This window comes from Vicugna pacos, chromosome 8, assembly GCF_048564905.1.
Source record: "Vicugna pacos chromosome 8, VicPac4, whole genome shotgun sequence".
Classification (NCBI taxonomy): domain Eukaryota; kingdom Metazoa; phylum Chordata; class Mammalia; order Artiodactyla; family Camelidae; genus Vicugna; species Vicugna pacos.
The window spans coordinates 19,216,944-19,241,199 of record NC_132994.1 but is presented as its reverse complement, the minus strand read 5'-3'; the positions used below and the strand labels follow the sequence as shown (position 1 = coordinate 19,241,199).

General features: G+C 38.7%; 1 protein-coding gene across 2 annotated transcripts; it reads left to right on the top strand.

The window, feature by feature from the left end:
- Positions 1–2,920: 2,920 nt before the first annotated feature.
- UBE2J1 (ubiquitin conjugating enzyme E2 J1) lies at positions 2,921–22,488 on the top strand. Of its 2 annotated transcripts, none has more exons than XM_072965610.1 (8): positions 2,921–3,508; positions 8,358–8,431; positions 9,881–10,012; positions 12,241–12,325; positions 12,609–12,714; positions 14,820–14,949; positions 16,542–16,661; positions 22,141–22,488. In XM_072965610.1, exons 1-8 carry the CDS (start codon positions 3,478–3,480, stop codon positions 22,417–22,419), a joined length of 957 nt encoding a protein of 318 aa, XP_072821711.1. In that variant the 5' UTR covers positions 2,921–3,477; the 3' UTR covers positions 22,420–22,488. The 2 variants fall into 2 exon arrangements, with proteins under 2 accessions (XP_072821711.1, XP_072821713.1); XM_072965612.1 differs by lacking the exon at positions 2,921–3,508 and adding an exon at positions 3,794–3,812.
- The last annotated feature ends 1,768 nt before the right edge of the window (positions 22,489–24,256 follow it).

Here is a 24,256-nt window from a genome sequence, read left to right as displayed (position 1 = left end):
ATTGGCTTACTTAAGGTCTTAGCTCCTGTAGCAAGACTGTAATAAAGTTTAACATGTGCCCACAATCAAATTGTCAGAGTAGATTTTTAGTTTGTTTTTAACCAAGAAAGGAGAGGTTATGACACAGGAAAAATGTGGGGCTAGAGGATGGTCGTGTCTCAGCTCTCTGTTGAGTCCCTGTGGGATGTGCCCCTCCAAGTGTGGGTCCTTGACTGCATGCAGGAAAGAAGTCAAGAGCGAGCCACAGCTGAGTAAAGGTAGATTTATTCAGAGATACATACTCCTTACACAGAGTGCAGGCTGTTACAGAAGGCAAGAGAAAGGCTACAACGTGTGGGGGTTGGGTGCTTAGTTTAAAGTAAAAGTAGTTACTCCATAGACAGAGTACAGGCCGTCTCAGAAGGGAGACGGCCAGGAGGTGTGGGGGTTGTTAGTTTTCATGGGCCTGGTAACTTCATATACTAACAAGTGGGAGGATTATTTCAACTACTTTGGGGAATGGGTGGCAATTCCCAGGAATTGGGCCACTGCCCACTTTTGGACCTTTTATGGGCAGCCTCGGAACTGTCATGGCACCTGTGGGAGTGTCATTCACCATGTTAGTAAATTACAAAGAGTGTATAATGACGCTCAAGGTCTACTAGAAGTCAAATCTCCTCCATCCTGGGCCTCAAGCCCTACTGGGAGTTGAATTTGTCTCCATCTTGGTGTTAATTGCTGTGTCATTCTTTGAATGGCCATGCCCTGTCCCCTTCTTTCCAGTCTCAGTAACAAACCCTACTGAGTCAGACTTAAGGGGAGAAGGGCCCCAAGGAGCAGACTAGCCGGTGGTGACTTTTAAAATGAAAGAAAAGCAAAATGTCCCCATCTGTGGAGAGGAGAGAAATGAGAGCTCTACAGGACTGTTGTATCCAGAACTTGACTGATGAGCCTGGAGGCTGAGCAACCAAAGGGGTTCCTAGTGCTTCCAGAACTCTGTTCTCAGGTTGAAACTAAGCAAGTTCCCGTGGGGCCCTCCTGGTACAAAAGCCTCGCTGTGTCTCCCGTTATCTTGTTTGTAGGAAAGAGGCTTCAGCCTCCTAGACCTTCTCTGAGTTCCAAACTGTAGATTCAGTTACTAATTAGGGGAGTGAGGGAATGCAGAAACAAAGGAAAAGCAGTAATAAAACAGAGTCCTAGTTCCTCCTCAAAAGATACACATAATAATCTGATACAGATCTTTGAGCCGTTCTCTGGGAACTAAGGCTCCCACACAGGTGGAAGTCAGTAACCAGCTGCTGAGAGCCCAGACTGGCCAGAACCAGAAGGTTGAAGACTGAGATTCCTGGAACACCAACCACCCAGTTACGCCACCACCAACCAATCAGAAGAAAGCCCTACACCCAGCAGCCCTCACCCCAAATGTTGTCTTTAAAAACTCCTCCCTGAAAGCCATCAGGGTGTTTTGAGTCTTTTGAGCATGAGCGGTCTGTTCTCCTTGCTTGGCCCTGTGATAAACCTGTCTCTGCTCCAAACTCCATTTTGGTTTGTTCACTGTGCGCCAGGCACACAAACTTGGGTTCTACAAGATGGGAATGACAGTACCTGCTTCAGAAGCCTTTTCATTGTGAGGACTATCACACAAACACCAGCTTTTGCAGAGCTGTGGTATGGTAAACGTGTCAAGTGTTAGACAATTTGAAGATTCAACACAAAGAGAGTGAGTGAAGCATAACACTAGGGTTTGGTTTTGGATGCATATCTGGGCCAATCAGGTTATCAATTTACTTTTCAGAAAACAGCATCACAGAACAGTTTAAAAGATACTATCTAGTTTTATTTTCAATATCCTCCACTTCCTCCCCCATACCCTCCAAATTTCACTTTTCATAAAGGGCTGATAAAATCAGATACTAAGACCTCAATTCACTTTAGATTCTTAGTTTTAACAGCAAAATGTAGGGGAGGAAAAATAATTTTCCCTCCACCTTATTAGTTCTTGCCTGAAACCCCTTGTAATAGATGAACAAAAGAAAAACAAGCCATGTTAAGACGAATACCTCAGTAAATGGAGTAACTCCAAAAGCCACCACCTTAAATACCATCTTCAACTAAAAACAAAAGAAAGCTGAAGGGGAAATGGAGGTTTTGCACAGGTGTCAGTGCCTTCTCCATTGAGATTCTCTTGCAAGTTAATCAACCTTCTCTTCCAGGGACAGAGAGGGAGACACAATGTAAATTTTCCTTACAAAAGGGTAACCTCTACTCCGTTTTCAGAGCTTCTTCTGAGCCTGCTCTTTCTCAAAAATAATCAGTTTAAAATACTCCTTATACCAAAGAGGCATATTTTGGGGTGGTATATTCTGCTACCTTTCAAAAATAAAATTTTCTGTTTTACATAACAAAATAAAACTTGCCCAATCTGATTAACCCTCGTCATCCCAGCTAGAGTTCTTTCCTTTCTTTTCATTCTCTGCACCACCCCAATTCCTCCCTGTGTTCCTAAGTCTTTGCTCTTCCTTTAAGACTTCAGAATCCAGTTCTGTCCTTTTTTCTCTATCTCATTCTTTAGACAATGAAGCATGAAGAGTGTTCTTTGAGTTTAAACCTTTCGTATTTGTATGCTTCCCCCAATTCAATTATTTCATTAAAATTCCCTCAAACGCTTAAGTGCCTTCACCTAAGCACTTGTGTCAGGGGGGGAAATGCTAGAATCCCTTTTCCTTATCACCAGATTCTCCCTTCCTGAATGAACTGTCTTCACCCAAACAGCTACTGAAAACAAAGCACTTGGCAGACGCCGCGGTGCACGCGGCAGCCAGAGCCCGGGCCGCTGGGAACCCGATCTCCAGGGCCCGCGCCGGACTCCGCCCGCCGCGAGTGGGGCCCGGGTACTTCCGACCCCGCGGCTCCGCAGTGAGACCCGCGAGCGCCGAGGGTCCCCGGATGCGCCGGGTAGAAGGGCGTCCCCCGGGGATCCGCAGCGAGAGGAAGATCTGGACGCCGCCCGCTCTTGCAGATCTTGGGGCGGGCTTCGCGGGCCCGGCGGACTGACCCGCGGGCGCGCCGGCCGCCGGCCACGAAGCGACTGCCACGTCAGGGCAACTTCACAAAACCAGAGCGAGGGCGGGTGACGCAGGCCGGGCGGCCGCGGCGGACTTGGGCTCGCGGCCAGACGAGGAGGGTGACCTGCAGCCCGCGCCCCCGCTTCAGCGACACCCCGGCCGGCGCCGGCGCCTGCCTGGCCCTCAGGGAGGCGGGGGAGAAGCGGAGGAGGCGGCGCCACCGCGAAGCCCGCGCCTCACCCGCAGCCTCCCATCCCGCCCGCAATCCCAGCCAGGGCTGGGCGGTTTCCGCGGAGGCTCCTCTGCCAGGCTCGGTCGGCCCGAGCCGCGCTGAGACCCGGGCGGCGGCGGCGGCGGCGGCAGCGGTAGCGGCAGCGGCGCGGAAAGGGGGCGGCGGCGGTCCGGGAGGCCGGAGCCGGGCCAGCGACCCGCCATGGAGACCCGCTACAACCTGAAGAGTCCGGGTGAGCGGGGGGCGGCGCTGCACCGGGACCGGGAGGGAGGAGTGGCTCGGACCTCGGGGCCCGGCGCCGCGGTCCGCTCGCGTCCGCCGCCACTTGCGGCTGCGCTCCCGGTTTCGCGCCCTACGCGAGACCGCCGCCTGCCGAGGTGGTGCAGGCCGCGGGGCAGGGCGGCCGGGCGGGCACCGGCTGCCAAAGCTGGGAACTGGCCGTCGTCCCGCCGCACCCCGACTGCCCTTTCCTCCTTTTCGTCGCGTAGAGCTGGGTTTTCAACTCCTCCCTGAGAACAGGTGTAAAGGTGATGTCGGTGGGTAATAGTTAACAGCCCCTCGCCTTACCTGCGCCCTGGACACGGTCGTTAGCCCTTCCCCGTCGCCGCCACCGGACTTTTAGAAGCTGTTTGACCTACTGGCATCTGACGATTTAGTTGTGTAAATGTCCAGTTTGTAGCATTTGGGGCGTACGGAATTACAAACACAAAGGAAATGTTCCGGACTAAGCCATTTAATCAAAAAGCTGAGAAAACTAGTTGAGCCGTATACTTTAGAGCTAACCGTGAGTTTTGCTATACTGACTAATATGGTGTATTATCTGTTATCAGTCATAGAGACTTCTTTTCCTATATTTAGTGCCCCTGCTTCATGCACAGAAGCAGCCGAACAGTCTTAGCCTCAAATTCTTTTCTGGTGTATTTAAGGGTGCAAGGAAATAATCAGCTCTCTCAGATTAAGGCAAGCTTGAAAGAAATCATTGGGTTCTACAAATGGTATTTATCTGTACCTTGATAAATTTATTAGGAGGGAGAAACCCCACTTTTCTGCTCTAAGAGGTGGTCCTAGGATGTTAGTAATGGTTTGGCCAACTCTTGTAGCTGCTGCTTTTTTTTTTTTTTCTTCCAAAGAAGCAACTTCTCAGTAAGAATCAGTAAGATTAGCATGCTTATGGAAAGAATTGATGTTGTGAATCCTTGATTTTTAAATAACTTAAAAATATGCAAAGATTCCAGGAAAGCCTGAGGGTACTGATTAAACAGAGCTGTGTTAACTTGAGTGCTCTCAGGCTAAGAAACATTCTTAGGTAACCAAGTGTTGTACAATCTGTCATAACATTTGAGAGGCCACAGACTCTTTTAAAAATGTGATGAAGCCTGTGGACTCTCCAAGAAATACATTTATATGATTCCGTTTCAGTGGATTTATGACCCCTGCCCCCAGCTCATCTCCTACAGAATACCTGGAGGGTGAAAAGGGAGATCAAAGGAAGAGAGGAAAAGAAAAGCTTGATTTTAAGGTGGTTAGATGGTCAGATGATTAAATTGTTAAGATTGTGCTAGATTTTAATAAATCTGTGTAGGTAAAAATGTAGAGTGACTGCTTGTCACATGATACCAAGTTCCTTAGTGGAATATTTAGAGAATAAATGAAAATTTGAATAACAGTGCAGTTTGGAATGGAGGATTGGTAGGTCCCAAGAGATTGTTGTCAGAGGACATTGTTCAGTTTTGTTAAGTTATCATACCTGAGATTGTGATACGTATTTAAAAATGCTGCAGAATTTTGTACGTTTCTAGACTCAGTGACCTACTGACAGCTGGCTAAGCTTTGGTAGACATGCTTCTAGCTATGTAATAAATTGCTTCCTCCTTTTGGTTTCATTTCCTCTAAGGGAGTGTTGCTATTCTGAAAAATAATTTTTTAAAACCTTTTTTGGTTATTATGCAGATCATTTGGAGTTCATGAAGGTGAATGAGATGAGATATGGGACTTTTTCAGAGTGCTAGGAGGCATAGTGAAAACGTTTCCTTCCTTTCTTTTATTCTCAGTCTTGCATTTCTAGAGTAATGCTTGTGTAAAAGGAGGTGGTTAAAAACACTGCGCAATGTAAGAGATAGAACCCTTTTTCTCCTTATCTGATGTGGAGTTGTCTTAGAGGTATGGATGGGAAAATTAAGTTAAGACAGTACAAATAACTGGTTAGGGGCCAGTGTGTTAGCAAATGGTTAGTAAGTTTGTCCGTTTTATAGATAGGAAAACATTTCTTTATGATTTTTCTGGAATGGACCTGTGGTTGTGGGCAGACCTCTATGTGGGGCCACCTCCTAAGCCTCTGACTAGTCCATCAGTAGTTGCCTTTGGATCAAGCTCTCTGATCTCCTTTTGAATCTCTTCCGGCCAAGGTAGTAAGGTCTCAGAGTACAAGTAGGGAGACCTCCTGTGGCAGATTTGTTCAGAAGGGCCTCTGGGCATGTTCAGCAGGTGATTGGCATATGAAGGCTGGGTGCAAAGGCACCCACTGCCTCCTTCAGAAACCTAGGAGTTATCCTATCCATGCCCAAGGTGTCCACTGCCCCTTCATGCTGATCATTCTCAAGCTTTCATGTCTAATTCAGACCCTTCTCCCAGGCTGTAGGTACCTGGAACTTACTGGTGATTTAATATGTTTACCCAAATTTCCCACAGACTGAAAACATCTCTCCAAGATATAAAAACACCAAATCAAACTAATCAGTTTTCTCTCCTCCCTCAAACTAATATTTCTTATCCCAGGAATTTATAGCCACTCAGGAACCCATGGGAGTCATCTTTGGTCTCTTGGTCTACTCCTTTATTCTGTCCTCTACCCTGAAGCACACACGCACACATGTGCAGTTGTATGTGGGCGCCACTACACACAGTCATACGTATATCTAATCAGTTACTATTGTCACGAGATCAGATAAAACAAATTAAAAGCTGATTAGGTCACTCCTCAAACTGAAAAAATTGCAGTAGCTATGGATAAAGTTGAAAGTAAGCTGTTTAGCTTGGTCTACAGAGCAGCACATGATTTGATCCTTGCCTTCCTCCCCGGCCTCATCTCCCACCTCTCCTACACTCTTTTGCATTTTCACCATCTATCCATTTTGCCCAAGTTAATCTCCAGGTGGAGCAGTTCTTCTCACTTCTATGCCTTGGTCCCTGTTGGAACCTCTGCTTGGAATGTCTTCCCATCTGAAATTCCTATTAATCCTTCCAGCTTCTTTAAGGTTCTGCCTTGTCCAGCTCCCCTAGGCAGACTGATAGTCCCTATATTTGTACATACTTGGCCATTATTTATGTTGTAATTGTTTTCATGTCTTTCTCACTGCGAGATTTTTGAAGGCTAGAAGCAGGTCTTGGTCATTCTTCTATCTAGAAGCAGGTCTTGGTTATTCTTCTATCTCCATGGCTCAGATATTCTTTAAATATTTGTTGAATGGATACCTTTGCAGGGTCTTCCTAGGCAGAAACATTAGTCTTTAAATATTTGCTTAAATGCCTTCACTATGGGAGTAGGAAGAGGCAGCTGGAGAGCATGACAGTGGATTCACATCCTCTGATATACCTGTCTCCTGCATTTTACCGATGCTTTGGAGATTAATAATATCAAGATATTTGCTTTCCAAGAGAAACAGATGCATGAGACAGTGATCTGTAAAAGATCCTTTTAGCTGGAGCTTTGTCTCCAAAGTCCAGTGAGCTACCTGGGCATGTGAAGAATGCTAATGTGGAGGCCCATGGAGCCTAGAGCTGGGATCCAGAGTGATCATGTGGCCTCCGTGAAAAGGAAGAACGGGATCAGGAGTGCAGGCACTCCCCACCCTCCTTCCCTTCCCTGGCACACTCATCTTACCATGGTCGGAGAGTTTCATGGCTAACCTTGCAGAGATAAGAGAGGAGCTGGAGTGGAAAAAGTTTCTCACTAGCCCTGTGGTAGCAAGAAATGGAGTAGCAGGAGGGGCAGACTGTGCTCTAGCCCTAGGTCCAGGCAGTACTTTGAATCTTGACTGTTCCATAACAGTGATATTTCTTTCTGGGAACCAGAGAGCTATGCCATGTGGCCAACTTCATATGCTCAAGGCCTGGTTTTGAATCAGGGAGAATCACTGAAAGGGCCCAGTCCATTTCTGACCTGGGTGGCATTGTGTCCCAATGGAAACTGAGATAATAACTCTATTATAGCATCAGTGTGCCTGTCGCTGTGACTTTTTAAACCCCCTTGAGTAATGCTCAGCTGTTTGGATATAGACTCCAAATAAGAAGATGGTTGGGTTGGGTCAGCCAGAATTGAATTTTATTAGGGAAGTGTGAAAGAGGAACTCCTAAGAGCCAAGAGTGTGGATAAAGAAGTTAATATAGGTGTAGGTAGAGGTGGGGTGAAGAAAGTTATGGCGTCAGTGGATTGGAGGTTTAAATAAAGCGAAGAATCATTTCAAAAAGGATTAGGACTGTGGAGATTTCAGTGACCTCTGGGGACAGTGCCATTAAGTTAATGCAAGATAGTGAGTAGAAAGTCCCAAGAGACTGAGGATATAAGGAGTTCATGAGCACAAGTTGCAGAGGGCATGTTTTTGTTAATAAAGATATTTTATCAAGGTAGGGTTGGACTGCCTGTGTTGGAATCCTAGCTCTGCCATTTACCAGCTGTGTGACCTTGGACATGCTATATAATCTCTCCATGTCTCGGTTTCTTCATCTGGAAAATGGGAATAAAAATAGCACCTATCTCATAGAGTTGCTCTGAGGATTACATGAACTAATAATTTGAGTGCTACCATATAGGAAATGTATATAAGTACTTACTAAATAAAAACACTGTCTTTATGAGACTTCCCTATATGTTTAATTTAATATGTAACTCTTCTAATGCCTAGCTACCATTTCCTCCCCTCCATTATTACTATTATCTTATAATTAAATTATATGCTTTGTTGAACTAGTCCTCTATACGTTTTGTTGAAGTAGAAACTTTTTCATTAGGTTTGTAAATCTGTACTGTAAATCACTTGGAAAAGCATATTTTAAATGAATCTATCTTATGAATTTTATTTTAGCTGTTAAACGTTTAATGAAAGAAGCAGCAGAATTGAAAGATCCAACAGATCATTACCATGCACAGCCTTTAGAGGTCAGTCTCTATCTCTGTCTTCTACATATGGAATTTTAATTCTTAACTATTTTAAAGAAGTTCCTTAAAATTGTTTTTGCACTGCTTTGAGTCATTACAGATGTGTTTGATATGGTTTATTGATGTATTTTATTCCCTATATTTCCTGAGTAATTCTATTAGGCATTCAGATCAGACAGTTTAGAAGAAACAGATTTCTGATCTCTATAAAATGGGCCTCAGATACTAAATTTGTTTTAGGTCTTAAGTATGAGTGAGGAAAAGTGGAAGGAACCCCAGACTACAGTTTGGAAGACTTAGCCCTTCGAGGGGTCTCTACAGCTCGTCTCTGGGCTTTTGGTACAAACATCTCTGCCTCTCTTCATTCAGTCTTCTCATCTGTGAAAGGAAGTTAGTTAAGTGTGCCCAGTCTGGCTTTCTCGGTAATAGAATAAAATATAGTAATTTGTGTGCAAATACTGTAAATGATGAACTACTGGTAACTGTAAGATGATGTTAACAGTGTATGTGTTAATATTACTGACCACTTACTAATAAGCTTTTAGGCATCTAGGAGGGGTAATTTTTAAAAGTTTGTTAAAATAATCCAAATTTATGGTAAATTATTTGATTATATAAATAGTAATTATCACTAATTGAGATTCAAGGATTAATTTCCAGTTTAATTAAATCTGTAATCTGTTTTAAGATTAAGTGACTTTCAATAATGTTATTCATTTATTTTGTCCCCATCAAAAAACAATCAAGTGTGACGTCAAAATAAATACAGTTTCAGACATGCAAGAACACAGATTTTCTTCCTTATAGCCCATTCAGAGGAAGATAGTTGACAATAAACTACAACAAAATAATGCAAAAACCAACTAACCAAACAAACCAAAAAACACAGAGGAAGACTGAGATTCCAGTAAACCCAGAAGACACTCAAGAATTTTGGAATGTGTCAAGAAAGGAATTAGTCTAGATTAAAACTTCAGGGCTCCAAAAGAGATTTTTCAGAGAAAATAAATGGAACTAACGTAATAGGAAATACATAAATCTATAATCTTATTTATTACTATATAACAACCCTCAGACATTTTAAAATACATTTGTTTAAAAAAGATTTTAGCCCTTATGGGACATGAAAGCTAGATTAAATAGTTTTTTTGGGGGGTGGAGGGAGGTAATTAGGTCTATTTATTTACTTATTTTTAGAGGAGGTACCGGGATTGAACCCAGAACCTTATTCATGCTAAGCATGTGCTCTACCACTTCAGCTACACCTTCCTCCCTAAATAGCTTTTATTTATAACTTTTATACTTGAGGCATTTGGTGCATTAGAAACTGTTCTAGCAATAATATAAAATGTGAATTTTTCTCACCGAATAATATTTCTAATACTCACTGATAAAAATGATCCAGATTTTTAATGTTACTGATTTTTGCTGGTTATTATTTTTGTTCAGGATAACCTTTTTGAATGGCACTTCACAGTTAGAGGGCCCCCAGATTCTGATTTTGATGGAGGAGTGTATCATGGACGAATAGTACTACCACCAGAGTATCCCATGAAACCACCAAGCATTATTCTCCTAACGGTAAGAATTCTTGGCTTTTTCAAATGCTTCTGGTTTAACTCTTCATGGTGGCTGTAAAGTATAGTCTGCAGACTCATTTTCGTTAAGAAATAAAGTGAAAAAGAAAGAAAGAAAGTGGACCATTATTATTATTTTGTCTTTAGAGACCAGACCTTGGACTATATTTTTTTCTGGAAAAAAAAATTTCTAGGAAGTTGAAGCATCTAAGAAGTACTAGTGATGCTAATTGCCATAGTGTGGTTGTTAGGATTCAATGAATTAATGCACACAATATGCTAGGCACAGTGTCTGGCATGTGGTGAGTACACAGTAAAGGGGAGTTACTGTTATTGTACCTCTTAATCACATCATCTTCTTCAGCTTCTCACCTTTCTTATGCTCTCTGCTCTTCAACGTCCTCATCTTTGCCTATAGCTCTTAGAATAAGAACTGACACAGAGTCCTTAATAAATGTTAGCTGCGTTATCACTGTTTATATTTCAGAATTTCTCTCCATCTTCACATATTTTATTTATCTCCATGTGAAGGAAAACTATTGACCCAGTTTTCTCTTATCTTTCCTGGGATATTATTCCATCAGTAAATTCTTCTCCTGCTTGTTAAGCTTTCCTTCCTTCCTTTCCTTTCATTTGTGTGTTCTTAATTATCCTCTAACCTTGCAAGAAGCAAAAAACAAAACACAAAAACCTTTCTGTAGCTCTGCTACCACTTTGAGCTTCTGTCCCATTTTTCTCTTTGGTCACCTTCAGGACATCCTTATTCTGGTTTAACCTGTTGCATTCTGGTTCCCACACATAGCACCCTGCTGAAACATGCTTACTCCACCAATCTCAGAAACCAGTTTGAGAAATCCAACTCCCTCTTCTCAGTCTTCATCCTATTCACCTAAGTTAAACATCTGACACATGAGGTAGCAAATGGTGAAGATAAAGGTATCCATCGTTACCAAGTTAAGGTTACTTTTGTATATAGTGTTTGGTGCAGTGGAAAGAGCATTAGTTTTGGAGCCAATAAACCTTGATTCTGGCCAGTGCTGTTTCCATTACACCACAGGCAGGTTACATAATCCCTTTGAAATTCAGTTTTCTCATTTGTCAAAAGGGATGTGTGTGGTGTGGTAAACATAATCACACCATACAGTTCCTGGTACATAGAGCTGCTTAATAAACACTAGGTGCTGTTGAGAGTTGTGAATGCTGGCAGCGGGTCTGGAGCTAGAGGCCCTGGAGAGGCCCTGCGGGGTTAGGGGTCTCTTCTTTTAGTTGTTAAATAATGAGGAGAGCTGAGTGGTCTGAAGCGGGGGCTGGCGCATGGGGAGACTGGTGGGGGAAGTTGGGGCAACAGCTGTTCACCAATGGTGTGGTCATATATATTGATTTTTAGTATTTGCTCTTTCTGGTTCACTTCCTCTCTTTTGAAAGTCTTCTCAAACCTTCATTCAGCAAATATTTATTAAACACACATCACACACCCTGTGGGTGTGGCAGAGAAGTCAAATTCTCAGCCCATGTGGAGCTTATATTCTGACTTCCTACTTCTTCTTCCTTACCTTTCCCCTAAGTATGAATATATTCTATAAGTTCAGATTACAGCTGTTTTCTCTTATTTCTATGAAATGGTTTCAACGATCACCTCTGTGAAGTCAGGTACCAAAAATTATCTTCTTCTAACATCAGCATGTCTAAATTTCTACCTGCCTACTGGATATCATTAGTAGCTCTTCTACCAAGACAAAATTGAAATCATTCTTTCTCATCTTTCACTTCTGTGTTCCTATATGAAATTCCATCATCCTTCTGAGAATCACTCTCATCTCAGAGCCTTCCTCCCCAAAATCTAGTTGGGGACACTAGGTCCTTAGGTTTTATCCACGTTTCTGCATGTCTGCTCTTTTAGATCCTTCCCAGAGCCTAGCACCGTACTAGGCACAGAGGCAGATATCAGGACATCTTTATAGATCAGTAGATTTCAGTTGTGCAACTCAGTTTTTAAAAGGTGCTACAACTTATAAAAACAGCTTTTATATTCATTCAGAATCCAACAAATATATTTGTAGAGTATCTATAAGAGGACAAAAATCTGTGTCCCCTTGGAGATTCCATTCTTTTAAAGTTCTCTAAAACCTATCTTTAGAAGTTATTTATATATAAAATATATTTATATTTATAATGTGTAAAACAGTAAACACGCACAGATAAAATTTCTAAAATACCTTATTTATTCCTAAGGCAAATGGACGATTTGAAGTAGGCAAGAAAATCTGTTTGAGCATCTCAGGACATCATCCTGAAACTTGGCAGCCTTCATGGAGTAGTGAGTATTTAAAGTGAATATAAATCGTACGTAACTTTAGTCAGTTCATAGTCATAAAGTATAAGACTCTCTTGAGATTGAAGCTGTTTTGGACAAGTAATGTGATATCATTGAATAAATAATAAGTATGCTTTTCCTTATCTAGATTTTTGCATCATTTTAATACATACACCCCTACGTGTACCACTTCAGTGAAACCCTATAAGTCTTTTTTCTTTCTCTTTCCAGAGTAAACCCAGTTCTTTACAAAGCAGCTTAGATTGATGTTTACTTTTTATTTCAGTAAGAACAGCATTATTAGCCATCATTGGGTTTATGCCAACAAAAGGAGAGGGAGCCATAGGTTCTCTAGATTACACACCTGAGGAAAGAAGAGCGCTTGCCAAAAAGTAAGTTTTGCATTTCATTATTTGTTAAGATCTGAATACTGTTCTGGATAATGGCTATCAGGAGATGGGTTCTGTCTCTTTGTGACTTACCTTGTCTCTACAGATCTAGTCTTAGTTTTGCTGTCTTAGAAATTCGGTTGATCAATTTTTCCAAGGGCAACCAGACTATGAAGAATTGATTTTGTGCTATCTAGTTTTAAAAAGTAGTTGACGGTATCAACCTACAGTGGGAAGTATCTTCTAGAAAACAGTACTGGTCATTTATCTGCACTTGGGCAGTATTATAGATGGAAAAGTGTCAGAACAATGATACAGATGAAGCTTTCCATAGAAGTTTTAAAAACTCCTTGAAGACAGGGAGGGAATCCACTTTGTCACCTTTGTGTCTGTAGCATCTGCCTCATAGCAAGTGCTCAATAAATGATCTGGAAGAAACCAAAGGAGATTTTCTTTATCAAATCATAGTTTCCCGTGGTATTGCCTTCTTGATTTTTTCAAGTACCTATCTTCCGTCTGTGTAACCCAGACTTGCCATTAGACTCAGAGTAGTCTCTCCTTTGAGTAGTGCTAAGACTAGTTCTTGATTTTGATCATTGTCCTGTTCTGGACTCTGCTGCCTGCCACCCTACAGACATATTATATTAATAAATTATAGTTTATCTTGCACTAGCACAGACCAGAATTGGCCCTCCATAGATATTTGTCAAATCAGGTAGGTTTTAGTGTCTGGAAGATTTGATAGGCTCCTTGTTTTATCAACAACTTTTCTTATTCCTAAATTCAGGGTATACGTTACTTTCAACTACTTTTCATAAACTATAATATGTACTTTGAATACATAGCATTTGTTTTTATTTCATTTTCTATGTTGACTTTCTATCCAGTTCATGTACAGGGTTAAAAAAAAAAACTTTTGTTTAGACTTCTCACTGTGTATATTCTAGGTTCATAGTCTAGAGGCTTTCTGAAAACATGATTTTGCATTCAACCATGGTAGCATACTATCCTTGTGGATGAACTAATATATTAAAAATAAACTTTCTCCTCTGAGTTTCATCTGGCTGCTCAGTTAAAAGTGAATACATTTTAAGGCAAATAATTTGGATACAACTGATTTTCAAAAGGACATAGACAGCAATGTGTGCAACTTCTGGTGAGATAAAAAATATTCATCAATAAATACTAAATTAATATAACTTTTTATTGAAGTATAGTTGATTTTAAATTAGTACAACTTTACATGTATTTTGTTTACATGAATTTATAAATAATATGATCTTCAAAGTCTGTCTTTTTTTTATGTTGAACTAGATATATGACAAAATAAATAGGTTTTTAAAAAGTTCAGCAATATAACAATATATAGTTTTACACATTATACATATTTACTTCCAGTCATACAGAGGAGAAAATGAAAACAGAAAAACAAATCAGTCTTAGGAAATAATCTAGCTAATAGGCTAATCTTGAACCTCTACTTACTATAAATGATAATGATAAATTGCAGTGTCTTTGGATTTCACATGTGTTCTCTATCTTTCAAGTTGTACTACTACTTATTATAAATGATGATGATAACTACTACTGTTTAGATGAGTAGGGTTTGTGAGATTTTTCCCTGGAAATAACCTGTAAATTATATTTTAAGTTGGCTTCTTTCTGTTTTATATGTTTCTGCTGAAGATGATCTGAGCTTTGAAATGGACTTTTTTCCCACAGACTTAACGTAGGCTTATTTTGTGTGATCTTAAGGACAATGCAGTTAGACAGTTTGTATGCTTTGTTTCATAGATCTAAAGCTTATTTATCTTTAGATAGTATATTGGGGAAAAAATGAATTCTAAGCTCTGTTTTTTTTTTTTAATTTTAGATTTTTTAAATTGAGATATAAGTGACATGGATTTTTTTTTAAACCAACCTAACTTGTGTATTTGTCTTAGAACTATAATTGTTACCAAAATGTTCTAATTTACGTGTAGATGAATGTGATATGTAGTTGTCCAGTGTTCTTTTCTTTTAAATTTAATCATTCAGTATTTGAGTGTCTTGAATTAACTTTCAAGTATTTGGTTTATACCCATCAAAAAAAAATTATTTCCAATCAGATCACAAGATTTCTGTTGTGAGGGATGTGGCTTTGCCATGAAGGATGTCCTGTTGCCTTTAAAATCTGGAAGCGATTCAAGCCAGGCTGACCAAGAAGCCAAGGAACTGGCTAGACAAATCAGTTTTAAGGTACTCTAAATTTATAGATAAATTCTAATTATGTAGACCTTTTATTTACTGCCAACTTCTGGATGGAAAGTAAAGCAATATAGTCCTGTTGCACTGAGGTTTTTATAAATAATTTTTTTTATTACAAACTAATAATATGTATTCATAGAAGAAGCAGTATATCCTAGCAGTGTTTAGAAGCTCAGACTCTGGTGTACAACGCCAGGTCAGAGCTCAGCTTTGCTGCTTGTTAGTAGTAGGACATGAGACGTTACTTACACTGTACCTTTTCCTCATCTGTAAATAATAATGCTACTTAACCTGTAGGATTCTTAGGAGGATTGAGTTAGTAATACTCACTTAAATGTATTGCATTTAGAACTGTCCCTGGTGCTTAATAAATTTTAACTATTAGTTTAATATTTGCTAATTTTACTACATTCTTTTGTTATGTATATGCAGGGAAGTGATGGGGGTTATAAATTCAATTTGAGTAAAGTTTAAGATCATATATTTTATGATAAAGAGCCTTTAACTTAAGATAGCCAAAGCACTGATATTATATATTTGCTATAAAGAGAATTATAGGAGTTTTATTTTTCTGATATTAAAAGTGACTTTATAAAGACTTGTTTCCATTAAGAAAAATTAACTATTATTGTAGAAAATATAGATAAGCAATAGGAAGAAAACAACAATCATACATAATCCCATCCCCAAGAAATAGCTGCTGTTAATATTTTGTTGTTGTTGTTTTAATGGAGGTCCTGGGGATTGAACCCAGAACCTTGTACATGCAAAGCGTGTGCTCTACCACTGAGCTACACCCTCCCCCATGCTGTTAATATTTTGACATATCTCTCATATCCTTTTGTTCTGCATGTTTTACCCAAACATATGATTACTTCTGGAATTTAATTAGCTCCATAAAAAAGTGTCAACTTGCATTAGGCGATATGCTGCCTCCTCCCTTTTCTCCACCTCCCTACATCCTGAATATCCTTCCATTTCCAGTTCTTGGGAGAAATTTTTCCTTCTATTTTATTGTGGTTCCTGGAAGAGGAGCTGCTGAATAAATGTTGGTTATTTTCTTCTGAGGATTCCTATTGTACTTAACATTACTTCTCTGAAAATCTTAGGTAGGGTCAGATGTCTTTTGTACATCAGAATTTCAGATATCAGAAAATATTGACCCTATACTAATCCCTGTAGTGGGACCTGGAGCAGCACCCCATAATCAAATCTTTTACTATTTCATCAACAAACCTGGTAATATTTACAGTAATGTTCAATAAAGACTATTAATGGCCTCACATATCAGACTTTGCCTGGAAATTACAAGTTTTTAGAGCTCTTTGGAGTGGGTTGTGAACCATGGGTGTTAGTTTTGTCCCCTCGTCAAGTACCAGCTCCCTGAGAATATGTATTGTCTACTCCTTTCCCTAAAGTACCTAGCACAGCTTTAGACACAATGAGTAATCACTACTTAACTGATTGACAGTTGATATTAAAGTAGCAATTAAAATAAATCCAAGAGAGGACTTAGTAGGTTATGGGTTATTCTGTACATCTCCTCTTGTAACACTGCTCCTGGGTGTATCTTTTTTATATAGGCAGAAGTCAGTTCATCTGGAAAGACTATCGCTGAGTCGGACGTAAACCACTCTTTTTCCCTAAATGATTTACAGGATGATATACCTACAACATTCCAGGGTGCTACAGCAAGTACATCGGTATGGGTCTTGTCTTTTACATCTATATCTGTATCTGTGCCGTTGTCATTATTTGCAATAGAAGAGGAGATCTCATGATGAAATATCTAAGTATCTTGGTTCTCCTAACAGTTGGATTCTAGCCTACCTCTCTCGCTAATGAATTATAGTGTCTTAAGCAAGGTATTCATATTTCCTGAGCCTTCTTTTTTGTTGAATGAGGCTGACTAAATAAATTTTATGTTCTGTTGTCCTTGCAGAATCCTATGACTTTTCTAAAAAAGTTAGTTTCAATATAGTGCTAGACTCTGAATAATATAAAATATACATACATTAGCTACTTTCTAAATAGGCACTCTGTCTTTGGCAGGTTAGTTAAGCTGCATTAAGGCACTGACCTAAAAGGCCTGGAATCAAAGATTTGCCTTAGACCATCTCTGTGCAATACAGTAGCACAAGCCACATGCGGCTATCTAAATTTATATTGAAATTATTCATAATTAAACTAAATTAAACATTCAATTCCTTAGTCATACTGGCCACATTTTAAGTAATCAATAGCCACATGTGGCTAGTGGCTACCATTTTGGACAGCATAGATACCAGACATTATCATCATCTCAAAAATTTCTGTTGGACGATGCTCCGTTGTACATTGTGTCTAATAAATTTTGAATGAAAGATTACATGGGTGCTGTGGGTCTTGTTAGTTGTGCCCCGACCTGTTGTTTAAACGTTGGTGGGCCTTGGTTGTTGGAGAGACTGATTAAGGAAATGTGACTGGACTGTTGCTAAATCATTAGGATTATGATCATGAGGGAAAACATTGACTTTCCTTTCTATGTATAAGTCACGAACTGTCTTTTTCATAACAGATAGTTTGGCTGAGTAGCTCTATCTCCCTCCCCCCACTCAACACCCCAGGGAGGCCTTATAGTTTGTAGAAGATTTTAAAGGGTCAGGAAAGTGGAAATAGAGGCTGGGCAAATACAGATTTGCTTTTTACTCACGAATAACTTATTAAAAAGTTGGACTGAGTAGTCCTTTTCCATGCAGAGAGTGAGATGGGCAGAAAGAAGTAGGTTGAAGAAAGCAGGGGACGGGGTGCTCTAAAGGAAGTTCTTGGAGGACTGGAGAGGGAGGTATAAGAAAAAAGTGTATGTTAAGAGTTAAATCGTTTTCATGTGTTCCCCATGTAATTTTATGAATTATAGAGGGATACAGTGAATTAATTTTAGTCAGTATATGTTTCAGCTTGAAATATTAAAAGCATATTTAGATTGCTTTTCAAATTCTTTTTGTTTTAGAATTCTAATTGTTTTTTATATCATAAATAGATTTTAAAAAGTAGAACGATCCTGTTAAAGAGGAGGGTAGTAATCTTTTTTCACCTGTAAGGATAGTCTCCTAATATTTGTGATGTATTTAAATCTGTCTTCAGTCGCTTTTAAATCTATGTCAAGTTCTCTGTTGCATATTCCAGTTAAACTTACTCCAGTTGTAATTTAGCTTATAATTAGTTATTTATTATCTGTCTCACTTCCCAGAATGTAAGTTCCATGAGGATCAGGGCGCTCTTTGTACTGCACTGTCTCCTCAGTGCCTGACATAGTGCCTCGTATATAATAGATAGTAAGTTTATATTTGTTGGTTGAATAAATGAATCTTAGGATTGGCACTTTTAAAAAATACTAGGAATACAGGTAAAGAAATCAAGGAGTTCAGCAAGTTACATTGCACAAACAGTAGTTTTGTTATTACAATAGTCTTTTCCATTTTGATTTTTTTCTTACTTTTTCTTCCAGTTTTATTGCAATATAGTTGACATACAGCACTGTGTAAGTTTAAGGTGTACAGCATAATGATCTGGGTTACATAACCACAAAATAATTACCACAAGTTTTGTGAACATCTAATATCTCATAGATACAGATAAAAGAAAAAAGGAAAATATTTCTTCCTTGTGATGAGAACTCTTAGGATTTACTCTCTTAACAACTTTCATTTATAACAAACATGGTGTTAATTATATTAAGCATATTGTACATTACATCTCTAGTACTTACTTACCTTATAACTGGAGGTTTGTACCTTTTGGCCACCTTCATCCAGTTTCCCTCCCTCCACCGCACTGCCTCTGGTAACCACATATCTGGTCTCTTTTTCTATGAGTTTGTTGTTTGAAGTATAATTGACCTATAACATTATGTTCGTTTCTGGTACAAAACATAGTGATTCGATATTTCTATACATTAGAAAATGATCACCACCCATTTTGATTTTAAAGTACATAAGACAGAATTCTTTTCCGTAGATATAGGTAATTAGTTGATATCAATTCTGATTAAAATACTGACAAGTAATAAATTGCATAGACTTGCAAGTTAAGCTGTTAATTACATTTATATGTAAATTATCTGAATATGATTATATAATTTGATCACTATGGAATTAACTAAAACCTTGTTTTGGCTAGAGGTAACTGCTTTAGGTGCAAGTATAGTAAATTCACTAAGATGTTATACGTTAAATCCCAGATCAGCTATGTTTTTTTAGCCTTGAGGGGGCGAGAGATTGCCCAAAGTCTAAATACAGCAGATAACATCAACATCAGGCCATCTGTTGCTTTTGATGCAGATTTTTTAGCTATGTAGAAACTGGAACAATACTGATGGTTGTTTGATGTTCTTCCAGTCTATTAGATTTTTCCTTCTTCCCAGGGATTGAGGTTCTGAATAAACCATTCCATTTTGTATTAAAACACAGACACGAAACTCCCTCAGAGTTGCTTGTTATTCTAGGTTATTAAAGAAAAATTTATATGTATTACAGGGGAATTATCTGTGACTGTGATTTATATATATATACATACACATAAACACATACATATATACATAATTAAATACAAATGTTACATACTTTTACATTCCCAGAAATGATCTTAATGAAGGAAATCATCTTCATGATCTTAATGAAGGAAATGGAAACTGTTACGACTTAAGTCTTCATTCTGCAATATGTGTGTTGGACAAGTTTAGGCAAATAGCAAAGATATAAACATCCTACCACCAAACCTACAGCGGTTTGCAGATGCTGACACCAACTCGATTCTCCATGTGCAGTTCAATATGAACTGCCAAAATTTAGCCCAGCTAGTCCTTCACCTCCAGATAATCCTGGTTCCTCTGGGTCTATAACCTTGGGGTCATACAGTTTTCTCCTAATGTGATTGTTTTAAATAGGAAGAATTTTATAATTTTATAGTATCACAGCACTAAATTTTAGTCAGGGATATATCATCCAAAAGGCAGTGAAACATATCCTATTTAAAGCAGTATATCTATATAAATATTTCCATTAAGTACACATACTAAAATGTCATCTAAAGTCAATGTTTTCAAGGATTGTTGTTCTAAATATACTAACCATACTAATGAAGGTCTGAAAAGCAGTCCTAAATAAAGTCATGACCTTTTTTGACCTAAATCTAGGGTCTTCAAAGGGATGTAGCGATAGTAATATTAGTAATGACTAACATTTAATAAGCAATTGTGTACACTAAGCATTTTATATCATTATCCTGTTTAATCTTCACAACTACTGAGCTGGATGTTATCATCCTTGTACAGGTGAGGGAATTGAGTCTTAGGTTAAATAGCTTGCTTAGGGTCACACATCTACAAAGGGGCGAAGCCAGCCTAGTGAGGCTAAGGCTCCCTGTTTTAGTCAGGTATGTGGGCAGGGCAGTGTTCTCCCCTCAAGCTCATGGAAAAAACAACATGTATAAAATAAAAGCTTTAAGGTAAGTCAATATCTTGTGCTAATTTCTGGATTGATAATACCATCTTGTTTTTATTTTTCTTAAAAACACATTTCCCTTTAAGTCTTGAGTGCTTTTGCTCTGTCAGACACTTCTGTCTTCTCTGGCAGAACAGTTGGAAGAATGGGAGATTTCAAATGGAATGTTGCTGCTGTATTGGCTACTATAATTCTGTTCCACTCCATGGGTATGACACCTGTGACACCTAAGACCTCGTAAAATGCATCTGCTTGGTGTATCTGCTCTTCAGTGAGCACACTGTTCCTGGGCCCTGGAGTTTGGAAGTCCAAGTTCATGCTACTCTAATTCAGTATCAGCACTAACTTTTACTTCTAACTTTCTACCTTTGTATTAGGGGTCACTACATTTGAGTGTTCTAAAGGATAGTTTTAAGAAACTCAGATTATTTAAACCATTTAATGTTGAGGTGATGTCAGATTTAAAATGTAGTTTCTTCTGCAGGTAACTTAGATGAGTAGTTTTTCCCCTAATGTTATATTGTTGCCAGGATGTAGCGCATTCTTTTACCTTTGTAAGAAGTAGTTGAATTACATTATTATGTTCTTTTTTCTTCTAAATATTGAAATCTTCTATAATGAAAAGTATTTTAAATCTTTTGTATTTACTCTATTTAAAAAGTTATTCTGAATAAAACATGCATTCTTATTTTTAATTTGAAAGAATGTATACTGATACTATTATAATCAGTATAAAGTTGTGTTCAATACAAGAAAGGCTATTGGGTTATTAGAGGTAGAGTTAAAGTGTCTATATAAATAAAGTGAAATTCATATTTTGTAGCACTTTCTTGTCTATAAACCACATTTACGATTTTGAATCACTTGGTGCCACATCGTGGTAATGCTTTGACCAAGCGTTCATTGAAAGGATAGGAAGCAGTTGACGTCCAGTGCTTTTCAGGGGGGCAACTGGTGTGCCAAAGTAGAGGATACACTGGATCTGCTATAACCGCCTCCACTTTTTTCTCAGCACATACCCAGGGAACTCTTGACAATAGGTCATGCTTTACATACATAAAGTAACACAGTTCCAACACACAGTAAAGCGTTCTTCTAGACTTGTGCTCAGTTCAGTTGACAGGAGTTGTGAGAAAGGATAAGCCTCGTTTGAAAACTGTATCTAATATTTATAACAATATTACTGTGAAAAACATGGTTTGAAATTATTTCCTGTCCTGTGTGATTGTTGATGTAGTTAGATAATATTGGAGGAAGAACACTGTTGAGAGTTGCCCCTTTTTTGCCATTTACAATGGCAGACTGTTAAGTAGAAGGTGGAAATCAAATTGCTTCCCACATTGACTCTCCCGAAAGAAGGGAGGTACCTAGATGCCTCACAGATACTGTTGGAATTGCAGCTGGAGGAGAGTAGAAAGCCATCTCTGTCTCCAGAGTATGGATATCCAGAATATGGATAAACTCTGTCCTCTTCTTATTTGTTGCTGGTAAGTTCCTCCTCCACGTGATGAGCACTAGATAAGTTGCGCTGCTGGCTTATGCAGGAGGGTGAGTTATTCATCTCAGCATTCAGAGAATTCTTGGTAGTTCTGCCCTTAGTCATATTTAGTGCTCTGAGATTCTGTGTACTATTGAATAGATAGCCTGTATGTATGTAAGTTTTCTTTGCCAATTTCAAACAAAATTTCTTTAAATTTCATAGTATGGAGTTCAGAACCCCTCAACAGCACCCCTTCAGCAACCTGCCCAGCCTGTAGCTAAGAATACCTCCATGAGCCCTCGACAGCGCCGGGCCCAGCAGCAGAGTCAGAGAAGGTCGTCTGTGTCACCAGATGTAATCCAGGCCCAGCAGCCAAGAGACAACCACACTGATCATGGTGGATCCGCTGTATTGATTGTCATCTTGACTTTGGCATTGGCAGCTCTTATATTCCGACGAATATATCTAGCCAATGAGTACATATTTGACTTTGAGTTATAATACTGTTTTGTGTCTTAAGAGCTGTGACTCAACTGCTTCATTAAACATTCTGCATTGGGTATAATCTAAGAATTGTTTACAAAAAGATTATTTTGTATTTATCCTTCATCCCTTTTTTGATCCTTATAAATTCAGTATAAATATAGCTAGACATTCAGACTCTGTCTTGCTTAGTTTTAGGGACTGGAAGTCAAAAGTCCCTTGTCTCTACATGACCTGCTTTACAGGGAGATAACTTATTGTTTTTCATGTCTCAGCTTCTTTTTATGTAAATTTATGATACTTTTCTGTATAGCCCTTGAAAAGATGGTGTTTTAAGTTCCAATGAGTATTACTAGTTACTCAATGCCATTTATCGAGTACTCTGCTTCTACTTATGTAAAATGATACAGGGATTAGAGTTGAAAAGGGAAAATAAAACCCTTCAAATAGGTCACTTAAAATGGATTCATATGAGACATACTGGGATTGCCCAATTTATGGCTGACTTTGTGTCCTAAACATTCTTCAGTGAAAGTAACTATTTCGGTCTAACATTTCCAGGGAAATGAGATTACATCTGTATTATTGGATGTTACTTGAAAAGGGAATGATGCTTTGTAACCACTTTGATATGCTGTTATCCCCTTCTCTACAGTTCACACGCAAGATTTAAAAAGAAAGAGGGAAAACAGTCCTCCATAGATCTGTGTTTTAAGGAAGGAAGCATCCGAGCCAGGAAGTCACTTGATTTTCTTCCAGGAGTTAAATAGGAGGATCTTAAGATTTGAATGTTTGCTCAGCTTTGAATTGTATATCTTTTGAGATGTATTATATGCCTTGCTTTATAATTATAAATTTAATTATTCCAGGAATGTGCATAATATTGAAATATTTCATGTACCATTTTAATAGAAAACTCAGGGCCCAAGGAACAGTAATAATTAGAAAAGCCTCCCTTAGGATTGTCCACCTAATCAAAGCCCAAGAGGGAATTTTCAGTGCAAAATCAATATATAACTTAGTGCTAGCTAGCTCCACAGACTAGTAGATAATTTTATTATCATAAGTAATGCCTGGTGAGAACATATAATCACAGAGAAATACTGTCTTCAGCATGTTCAGTAGCAGCATTGAGGGCACTCTTGAGAGTACTGTTAATGAAAACTTCCTTTTTAAATACAGGCAGTCCCCAGCTTTCAAACAAGTTATGCTCTAAAAGTGCATTTGTAAGTTAATTTTTTTTACAACTCAATGTTGTAAATGGTCTTTAGGTTCTAGACAAGGCCACAAAAGTTAGTCCATGATGTATCTTGAATAATTTGGGGGATATTATTTATAAAGTCCTTATGTGGTTTTAACTAACTGAAATTATGGGCAAGATAGAGGCAATTTGTAAAATGATTTTAAAGGCAAATTTAATTTTTACTCCTGCTGTGATAGTACTTTGGTTCTGTTAATTATCAGACACAATTTCTATTTTCATTTGATAGCCAGTTTATGTCTGTATCTAAAATAAGAACATATTGTATACTATTAAATAATACCTGGTTTTATTAAATTTTAATAAATTAGTATTTTCAAAGTGTTTACAGATTGTTTCTGTTATATCTATAGCTGAAGTTGGTAAAGTCTAAAAAGCTCAAGGACTTTATGATGACCTCATGTGTCAGAAAAATTACAAGTTACCATTTTATAACTTTATTGCCATGAGAAAATACATTCTGAAGTCTTGGTTTGGAATGTAAGATATTTAGAAATACTGGTTCAGTGGTCGGTGGTCTCCTTGCAAAAGGTCACCAGCTCACCTGAGGAGACCAGGTAACATTATCACCTGAGAAGAAGGAAATCCCTTCTG

What these genes read in the sequence shown, in the direction of transcription:
- UBE2J1 (XM_072965610.1), top strand. Translation starts at nt 3,478, where the DNA reads ATGGAGACCCGCTACAACCTGAAGAGTCCGG. An exon ending in ACCATGCACAGCCTTTAGAG is followed by an intron (nt 8,432 to 9,880) that starts GTCAGTCTCTAT and finishes ATTTTTGTTCAG; the next exon opens with GATAACCTTTTTGAATGGCA. An exon ending in GTGCTACAGCAAGTACATCG is followed by an intron (nt 16,662 to 22,140) that starts GTATGGGTCTTG and finishes TAAATTTCATAG; the next exon opens with TATGGAGTTCAGAACCCCTC.